Source organism: Atta colombica, unplaced genomic scaffold (assembly GCF_001594045.1).
Source record: "Atta colombica isolate Treedump-2 unplaced genomic scaffold, Acol1.0 scaffold27, whole genome shotgun sequence".
NCBI classification, from domain to species: Eukaryota; Metazoa; Arthropoda; class Insecta; order Hymenoptera; family Formicidae; genus Atta; species Atta colombica.
In genome coordinates this window covers 3194247-3205083 of record NW_017259370.1, presented here as the reverse complement: position 1 = coordinate 3205083, position 10837 = coordinate 3194247, and the positions used below count along the sequence as shown (strand labels likewise).

Below are 10837 nucleotides of genomic sequence, written 5' to 3'. Positions count from 1 at the left end.
ATTAAAATTTGATAATATTTTGAAACACAATTTTAATATAATAATTAATTATAGAGAAATAAATATTGTTCTTTTTTTTTCTTTATGTTTCTATTCTTTTTTTGGAATTATTTTCTTCTTTTTTAAATCTTTATTATATCTTTATTATATCTTTATATCTTTATTAAATTGTTCTGCAAATGAGCGATGTATCATTTTATTTATTTTACATTTATTAAATATGTATATACGCGCTTTTGTCCAAGGATTTCAGTATTGCTTTATTTTATCTTGTATAAATTATACGATAGTATAAGATGATATATCACGATCTCGCAGATCGTTTAGATTCAAATCACAATGAAGCGTGTCTTGAACGCCAGAGGGTTAGCTGCTTGGTTGCGCGATCGATCGATGTAAGTAGCGCGATTTAACCGGCCCGCCGGGGGTTTCGCGATGGAATTTTCCAAAATTCGAGAGAGAGCGGCTGAATGCCCGATGGGAATTGCAAATTCCCCGACAACCACTTCGGTTCCGTTACGAGCGGGCGTTTCCGCTCGCCTCCATCCTCTGTAAGCTTCGCTTCGTACGTGTGCCATCCTCGTTTTACTGGTATACACGTAGTTCAGTACGAGAAGCAGAATAAAGCCCATGGCACATACAAAAGGTATCTCATTGCACGCAGTTGCAAGTTGCAGCGCATACTATCTTGCATAGTCCAGAACAGTGCTAGTTTTATGTTTGAAGTTATTTGGATTATTGTGTGTACGAAAATAATCTAAAATCATTTTGTAGAAGACAGTCAGGTAAAAAAATAGGTCTGTTTGCGTTGCTTGCACTCTTTGTATTCAGCACCTTTGCTTTCTCTCTCTTTTCAATGCCCAAATATATTTATTTCACTTTAAGTGCAAAAATTTTGAAGGATTTCAAACAACGATTTAATGATTGCATCATTCCAGATATCTTAAATTAGGAAGAGATGTCTGAAAAATCTCTTTTTTTTCTTAGAAAAGGAATAGCATGCACGCAATGTTAGTTGCGAATAATACTCAATAAATTAAGTATTATTGTTATTTATGTAAAATTTTTGTAATATGTGTTTAGGTTAAAGCAAAATAAGAATAAATTTTAATAAATAAAAGATGAATTTCTTCAATTAAAAATCAAAAGTAATTGCATCTAAATAGTATATATAATAATTCTTGATAAAACTTGATAGAATTAAAATAAAATTGTAGTCTTTGAAAAGAGAAGAATTTTCGAATAAATCTGAATTGGTCACAATTTTAATTAAAAACGAGAAATAAATTTACGAAATAAATTTAAATTTAGTAAAAATTTAAATTTACTGAAAAAAATTATCATAAAATTAATCTTTTAGCAATCGAAAAAAAATATAATTGTATACCACGTGTTCGAGTGTGTAAGAAAATCTAAATCCCAACTTTATCTTCCAATGGAATGGCATTGCATTCTTAAGAATACAAATATTTATCGAAGAAATAAAAATTGCTTATTTATCGTATCTTCGAGATTAGATATTATAAAGAAAATTTGGAAATATGTTTAACAGAAATGATCAATAAAAACACTTTCTTTACAACACTACGTATTTTAGAAAAATTTTTCTTAGTTGATCGGTCGATCCAAAAAATATTTGTAGAAAAGCATAAAGAATATAGGCATGAGAAATATTTCACAACGATCTGTAGCTATCGTGAAAATAAGACATTATTATAAAAACGTGATTGCTACTCACGTGGCTGCATAAAAATTCTCGAATTCTCCAACCACTTTACTCGATACTCTTCCGTGTTATATTAACAATCCTTTATTTGCAATGGATGCTTGAAATAACACAGTTAATCATTAAATATCTTAAACAAACGTTATTAATAAAACTAAACTCGGAACCATACTCGCAATGGAAACAGGAACAAGAGTGTCTTGAAGCTAAAGTGTTGCTGCACTAGTGTTGGAGGGATAGAACTATAGAGCTATATATAACTATAACTATAGAACTATAGAACTATAGATTATCTTCTACTAAAAATCACTATATTTACTAGTTTCACAAAAATCACTGCTCATTTTCGAACAGCCCATAGGTCGGTATTCAGAAAGCTTCTTTAGGCTTAATTTTTATGCTTAATTTATGCTTCGGTTTTAATCCTGAAATCCTAAAATTCAACCAATAGGACTATCATTCTTAATTGGTCCTAACTGAAAGTATTCCATTATTCTGTAGGTATTCCATTGGCTGAATTTTAGAATTTTAGAGTTAAGACCGAAGCATGAACCAGTTTAACTGTTTCAGTAAAGATGCTAATACGACTCTGATTGATTTATAACATTTTAAAATTATACTTAAAACGGTCTTAAATGTAAGAATCAACGATGAATATCAGATTTACAAAAATCCAATTTAATATTAGCCAATTTACTGAAAAATAGTAAATAATTACTATTTTTTTTTTAGTATTAAAAGCAGTTGTTTAGTGCTTAATAAATAATTAATTACTACTTTCTAGTATTAAATTTAAGAGAATACTCATTTATAATATATTTCATGATTTTATCTAAAAAATAATTATCAAATTTTTTAAATATAATTAATAAAAGTAACAATATTATAACAAATTGACATATTTTAGACAATGATATACATTTCTCATTACATTTTTAGGATATGTTTCTTTTTATTAATTGTAATAATGCTACAAAAATTTATTAAAGTTTGTCAAACCTAATTATATATTTTTATTACAATTTTGTCATTTTTCTCAGACACTTGACCGCATCAAAAGGGCTTGTACCCTTTTGCACCATGTGCGCCATGGGCTTAAAGATGAACGGCAACGGAGCGCGCTTAGATAGGGGAATGGGTCGAACACCACACGGTTCTCTCCGTGGTGGCTATCCTATGAAATATTCAACGCGCCCACAGGCCAACGTCGTCATTGCTTTTGTAGAAAACGCAACCGTCGACGCCGCCGTCCCGTCGCGACGAGCCGGCGTCGTTGTCCGTCGGCAGGATGCGTTATTTTTCTTCATTTCCTCAACTATCACGCTCTCGTCTATCCATACGTTCGTGCTTAGCTCGAGATCTAGGTGTCGATAGCACATAAACTATCACGTTTGCGACATACATGTTTGCAACTTTCATCCCCTTTCTACATCCGACGTTACATAGCAAAAAAAGTGCAACTCTTGTGCCTTTGGTGAATTTACACAAGAACGTGTCTTTGTACGTGTTTCTAAAATTCATCAGTGAAAGATTGATGACTTTTTGTCCACGGTACTTTGAAACTTTCAAATGGGCAGGTAAAACTATTGGTAAAAAAATGAGCAAGTAAATTACGTAGTCAACTTAATCTTTATTTATGTAGAAAACAGGTTTAGTGAAATATTATTAGCTTAAAGAATTGAGATAATTTATATAGGTTTTGTAAAACTTTAGCATTTGCAACAAAAAGCATTTGCAGGAAATTGCTAAAATTTGAGAATTTATGAATTAGACATAAATTATTAATATAATAATAAACACAATTATTTATTACTGTTATTATTGCTATTAAAATAGCTTAATATTTTAAATTATTTTAAAATATTAAAATTACCTAAATTGATATATTACCAATTAAATATAACTTTATCTTCTTAATTTAATTTCACAATTTTTTATAATTGAGAACAAAATATTGACAGTATACTGAATGCTCTGTATGCCATTCTTATTTATTCAAGACATCCAATAACAACGCTGAAAAGCCGCTTTGCGTTGCGAATTAATTCGCCAAATCGGGAAAATGCACATTTTCCGGTGAAGCGAATGAACAAGGACTCCCACTTGCCTGGGCACAAAGTAATTTTTTTTGCTCTTAAATCGGTAGAAGTTGTATGCACTCCAGACGTCTGAGCACTTTGTCGCCAATCTGACATCGTTTTAATGAGACTGTGACTAAGCGAGAAAAAGAGAGAGAGAGAGAGAGAGAGAGAGAGAGAGAGAGAGAGAGAGAGGAAGACAGAGAGAGAATGGAGGGCGAGAATAGAGAAAAGAGAACGGTGATAAGGAAGCATTATGGAAGCACGACGAGTTGGGCCGAATTAGCGGCGAGCTAATGACAAAAAGTCGAATTAAAATAACAATTGCGCTAGGACGAGAGGACGACGCGAGGGATTTAAATCCCTTCAGCCTCCTATCCCTCCAATTCTCCTCCTCCCACTGGGCGGGCATTCCCTTTTTCACTGGAATATTTTGAAATTGCAAATTTGCGTCGCGTTTTGTCTCTCTTTCTCCTTCTCTCCTCCCACTCTCATTCTCTCTCTCTGTCTCGCGAATTTAAATAAAATACGCACCCCATCGATTTGCAGCTTTCCAGGCGGACGGCAGGAGCGGGGATGTATGCGGGGGCTTCTCTTTATCGTTTTCCGATCGCATCGTATTTGGCGGAACGCGACAACGCAGATCGATGTGTTCCTCGCGTAAATGCAAACGTCACGATAATATTCGCATCATATTCATTTGCAGATAAGTGGATGCTGCGTGGATGGACGACAATTCTAGTGAATCGAGTCGCTGCAGAAATAATTAAATTACGCGATTTTTAAATTTATTCATTTGAACATAAAATAAATTTAATTTAAAAAGTTCGACGAAACGTGTTATAAACACGAATATATGCTTGGCATGTCTTACCTTTTATTTTAAGGAAACGATATTTTTTTTATACATATTTCTTATCATGTCTTACCATCTAATTTACTCTCTAAAGCTCGTTTTTTTCATTAAACTTGTGCTTAGGTTTAATCTGATGTTTTATTTAATGAGCTTCATTTATAACGATGTCATGGATCATTTATGTGAAATTAAGCTTAACTATAAGTAAAATCAGATAATGAAAAACAAGATCAAAATTTCTTGGAGTGAAATCTCACTTCAAAAGAAAATATTGCTCCTATTGAAAAAGAGTGAAAAACATTTGCACCCTTGAACAAGAGTAACAGATTTTCACTTTTTTGGGGGATAAGAGTTCAATCTTTTAGTATAAGATTATTCCAAAAAAAAGGGTGAATCTCATTTCAAAAGAATGAAGTCTTCTCCTAAAAAAAAAAGAATGAAAATCTACCAATCTTTTTCAAGAATGCAAATATTTTCACTCTTTCTCAATAATATTTTCTATTCTTTTGTAGTGAGATTTCACACTCTAAAAAATTTAAAGAATACCTTATCATATTATCTAATTTTTTCTTTTCCATCTCGATTGTAATAAAAATATAACGATTGAATGCACTCGTGCAAATCGGGGCGAGGGGTTGTTAAGATACATACACGAGATAAAGCCGATACTTGATCTGACACAGCGGCATGTATCGCGGTGTGGGTCGATACAATATTATCCACGAAAACACTTGACTGCGAAATGACTTCCGGGAGAAAAGCAGCTGGTGCGGCAGTTTGCCGCGGAAAAGAACTTAACGTAGCACGCTCTAGACACGTTTTTTCCATACCACGAGAGAAGGCACGCTCCAAAACCATTCAGAATGCGAATATACGATGCGATGTGTTATCGAGCTTCGCCTTTACTTCGCCAATTTTCCCATCGCTACGCATACATAGTGTAATCATTTTGCGAAAACATTTCGCAAATCTTTGTCGTTGATGAAAGAGAGCGCTGGCTCTTTAATTATTTATTTTGAATACGGTAATATATCCATTATATGCTATAATGCTGTTTAATATTATATTGATATTAATATTATATTTGCCAATAATGTCTACTATTGCAAGGTATCTATATTCTTTCTTTAATAATTATCGTTTTATCATAAAATTCAAAGAGCTTAAAATTATACGTTACATCAAACTTTTACAATAAATGAAATATTAAAATAATTAATATATCGTAACAATAAACATTATCGTTAAAATATAATGTAATAATATTAACATTTTACAATAACACAATTTTATAATATAAAAATACTAACTTTACAATAAAATAATTGTATTGTACTATTAATATAATGTATATAATCTAATAATATTAGCCTGACAAAATTAATATTATTTATTAGTGTTATTATATTATTTCCAAATCTCTTTGCTTGAATTGTGAGCCTTTCGTTCTAGAACTTAGAATGTTAGAAATTACTAATAAGATTACTGGAATGATTATACATTGCTTAATTGATCTGGATATCGTTCAAATGTGTTCACATTGATGACGAAATCAATACGTGGGCGATTATCCGGAACAACTTAAAGCTTTCTATACATCGCAGAAGGCTCACACATTATCGGACTTATTGAATTCCGGGCCGTCTTTGTAAGCTCCGAGACGTTAGATGGGATAAATGCGGTGGCGGCTGTCAGAAAAGTCGGAATACCCCGGGGATGGTGTGCACAGTTCAGAAGAAGTGGCGAGGAGGATGGAGAAACTGAGAGTGATGAGGGGATGGAAAACCGGCAAGATCCAGAAGATGGAAGAAGAGATGAGAGAGACAAGAATGAAGGGTGAGAAGAGGTGAGAGTTTTGCGGTACGAACGGACAGGCTAGTCGGTAGAATGAGAGAAGATGAAGGAAGGGGGGAACAGGGAGGATGGATTGCCGGTGCCAGAATTAGAGGCGTCTCCATAGATCATAGAGGATACGTTTTGAATAATTTATCCGGGCTATCTGTTTCACGCGGTGAAGTGAGGGGTATCTCACCAAAGACGGTGTCAAGGTTGCGATGAGATTGAGTTTACTTCCAATCACAGGAAAATTGCGATCAACGACTCGGAACGCATCTTTTCGCGATAGGGGTGCAGATTGGTAGTGAGATTGAGAAGAAATGATCTGGAGTTTCCTATGCGATTAAAGATATCGGGACTTACAGAAAATACGACTTTGAAAGACGTTATGTAATCTTGACAGGAAACAGGAAAATCAATTTGTTGAGAATTACTCCAATATTATCTCAAAGATAATCTATTGCATTTTTACGAATAACAATATAAAAAATTAAAATAAACAAATAAAATTTTTTTAATGTGTTGAGATTTTCTGAATACTTTATTAATAATTTTTTGTTTCAATATTTATTAAAATGTATTTATAAAATTAAATTTCTGAATATGCATTTATATTATTTATTATGAATATTGAAATTTTTGTGACCAAGAATATATTACAATTTTTTACAGACATTTCGTATACATTTACTTTCATTTTGTAAATTTTTTGAAAATTCAACATTAGACACACATATACATACTGTACAAATACACATTCATAGTTAAAAAAATTATTTACATACTTTGTCCTTTTAGGATAATTTTATCTAAAAACGAAAAAGTGCTGTTTCAAAAATTCAGAATATGTTATTTTATACTGAAAAATGTAGTTTTTGCGTAGCAGAGTATCTCTTTTAAAATTATTGTATTTTTATTTTATGTAAAATTCTCCCAGAGTTGGTTAAAAAATTTAAATGTTTTTTTTCCTTATATATTCATATATCTCTTTTATTAGACATCAGATTCACATTCATTCAAACTGTTATTAGCATGACACATCGCAAATTAAACGCGAACACAAACTGAAACTTAAGATCAGTGCGAGGTAGATGAGAGACGCAGATAAGACTTTTAGAGCGTTGTCTCTCTCTAGACAACGATTTTTGTTTACAATTTTACGCTCTGATATCATACACATTTTTTGTCCGCTCTTATTGTCGTTTCATCTGTATTCTCGTCAGAGGGAGAAAGCTCGAGAATAAAATATGAACATTACGAGCAATGGTTCTCCGGCCTCCATCTGAAGAAACCGCGAAACTCTTGACGCTCTTATCTTAATTCGAAAACTTTAGCGAATAACGACACTGGCTTCTGTTTAATGAGCTTCGTTAGTTGTGATCCTCCATAAAATATATCCCTTTCATACTGTATTTCCTTTTTTAACAAAGACAATTTTCCTGTAAAGTAAATAAAAGACGATTTTTGCTACAATTGCATTATAATCGATTATTATATGTATATTCAATATCGAGATTGATTCTATTTTCTAAGGAATTAAGTTAAGAGAAAGTCAAAATTACTTTATTTTGAAATTTAAAATGATTTTTTGTTACAAAATTTGACTATTGACTTAAGAGAAAATTAAGTTAAGAATCAAAATAAAGCCATTTTGATTTTTTGTTGACTTTTAATTGTGTGTTCCTTAGGAGAGATCAAATTATTTGTGCAAGAGAATTGGAAGTCGTAAATTTCGTATATTAATTGGAGTTAAATTTCTCCTGCTTGAAACTTTGGAGATTACGCCAAAAGGGCACTGCTAATTATGTCACGCCCAAGGTCTCCGTGTGTCACGATCCGCCGTTGATAGAAGGAGGCCAAAGGGGGGGAGATTATAAAATCCGAGAAAGAGGGGATCTTCGGCTTACTTCACAGCAGTTACGCCCAATGAATGACGTCAGGTGCGTACGTACAGTGGAACGTGGAACACGCGCGTTATTCGTTCGCTCCGAAAAGAAACCGAGAGAGCGACGTAACGATGATGCGCAACGATATCATGATTGTGTTGTGCGTGTTATTGTTATTCGTCACAACAGGTGAGACTTTCCAAGCGAAGATCCAAGAAAATAAACCGAAAGAAAAATGTTGAAAAGTATCTTGATGAATCCACCTGCGATCGCCATTTTGAAATCAAATCTGTGTTTCTTTGTATTGTTTTTACAGATGGGCGTGAAAATTTTTCAACAACTGAATGAGGGATTTTCAATTATTTTAATTAGCTTTAACCGATTTGTCTGAGAATACTCATAAAATGTCATAGTTTTTAGAAAATGTAATAAAAAAAAATATATGAAGAGGGATATGAATAAATATAAAAATATATTTATATTTTTTTTCTGAGGGAAATATATTTTATTATAATTATTGTTAAAAGATAATAACAAAGTAAATTTAATATTTCTCTGCAAAACTGTAAAAAAGAGATTAACATTGATATTAAAAATATTTTTTGTATATTAATAATTTTTAGGTTAGGAATTGAGATCTATTCCATCAATTATTCCAGTCAATACTTATTCCAGTAATACTTCAAATACGACTACTTTACTTTATGATCTAATTCTTCAGATTAGTCATCGTTCTGTTTTAATTGTCCTAATTAAATACGTCAGGTCAACTCGAATATGTAATTCGAATATTAATGCTGTCATGTTATTTTGGAATGTGCAGGTACTAAAGCGATACGCTGTTACCAATGCAGCTCCGATACTGATCCAGACAAGGAGGACCTTTGCGGAGCCTACACAAAATTTGACAAAGAGAGGAATGTACCTATTGAGTGTAACAGCGAGGAATCACATATGCCTGGCACATTTTGTGTCAAATACACTGAGCAAAGTCCACGTGGTTTCATTTGTAAGTATATTTATTGAAATAACATTTAGTATTATGTATCTATAAGTAACTAATATCTAAAAAGAATATTATTAATTAACATGATTTATTCTTATTTTCTATAACGAAAATATAATTAGAATTACTTTTTTTTAATTAGTTGTATCATTTAATATTTATCATGTATTGTTGATGCATTCCAATTTTTAATATATCTATTTACACACACATTTTATTTATTTTATTTAATGAAAAATTTTTTTAAATAAAGACACAATCTATTTTTTGTGATTACATTGTATTTCTAAGATATAAATTAACTATAAATCAAATTTTTCAAAATTTGTGCTATCTAAAGAAGTTTGTAATAGAATTACAAAAAAATTAAAAATGTTCAGAATTATAAAAGTATTTCTTTATGCAAAACAATTTATGCAAAAATTTTGTACTAAACTTTATACATGCTATATTTAATAAAAGCGCCACTACATAATGATTATCTTTATAATTTATAAATAATAGGTCGATATATCATATTTAATATCCATAAATTCATTTCCGGATTGAGAGAAATCTCACGTTAGAAATATAGCCTTTAATCTAACCTTGTACGATAAAATTATGCGCAAAAAATGCGCTTTATGGAAAATTATCGAATGTATTAACTGATATGCATATATGTGTATTTACAGTCTCGAATTCCGGATTGTACGAGAAGTAATTAATTAATTAATAATCGGCAATGTTTTAGGGGATGGTAGATGGCGACAGGTGATTCGACGATGTGGTTCTATCTCTAGTACCGGGGTTACGGGGGTCTGTAATTGGGGTGTTCATGAGAACGGCGTTTATTGGCAAGAATGTTTCTGCTCTGAGGATGCCTGCAACGCAGCATGCAATCTGATGTCTCTTACCACGCTGTTCCTCACGGCATGCTGTGCTATTGTTACACTATCTTGTTTCAAATGAAAAAAGTTTACTAATTTTTTAAGTTTTCGAAATATGAAAACGGTAAGATAAATATTAGACCAAGGCTCAATATTAGAGCTTTTATTGTAAGAAACGAGAAGCTTAGATTATAACATGCGCGCATAAAGAATGGCACAGATGTTTTTTTTTTTTAAGGAATTTTGGAGTTGATTTTTTTTCTTAAAACAAAGTTTTAATTAGATATCATAAATATTTTCCAAGTTTCTATTTAGTATTCAAAATTCAATATGTATTTAAAATTTATTAAAATAATTAAAAAATGAAAAAAACATGCTATATATATATTTTAAAATTTTATTTTATTTTGTTCTCTAAAATTTGTAATATTAAATACACAATTTTTATATAGATAATCGTTGAATCATTGTTAGAAAAAAATCAAATTCCGAAATTGCCAAATAATATACTCTGGTTCTAGTTTAAGGAGCCAGTTTGTAAATACATTAAATTTAATCTGTCCATATGCTGTACGTTAAA

The 10837-nt window shown here is 31.6% G+C and overlaps 1 protein-coding gene across 1 annotated transcript; it reads left to right on the top strand.

Moving 5' to 3' along the window:
- The first annotated feature begins 8426 nt into the window (after positions 1–8426).
- On the top strand, positions 8427–10468 carry LOC108689470. Its single transcript, XM_018196234.1, has 3 exons — positions 8427–8571; positions 9206–9391; positions 10122–10468. The coding sequence occupies exons 1-3, from the start codon at positions 8427–8429 to the stop codon at positions 10337–10339; spliced, it is 549 nt and encodes a 182-aa protein (XP_018051723.1). The 3' UTR covers positions 10340–10468.
- The last annotated feature ends 369 nt before the right edge of the window (positions 10469–10837 follow it).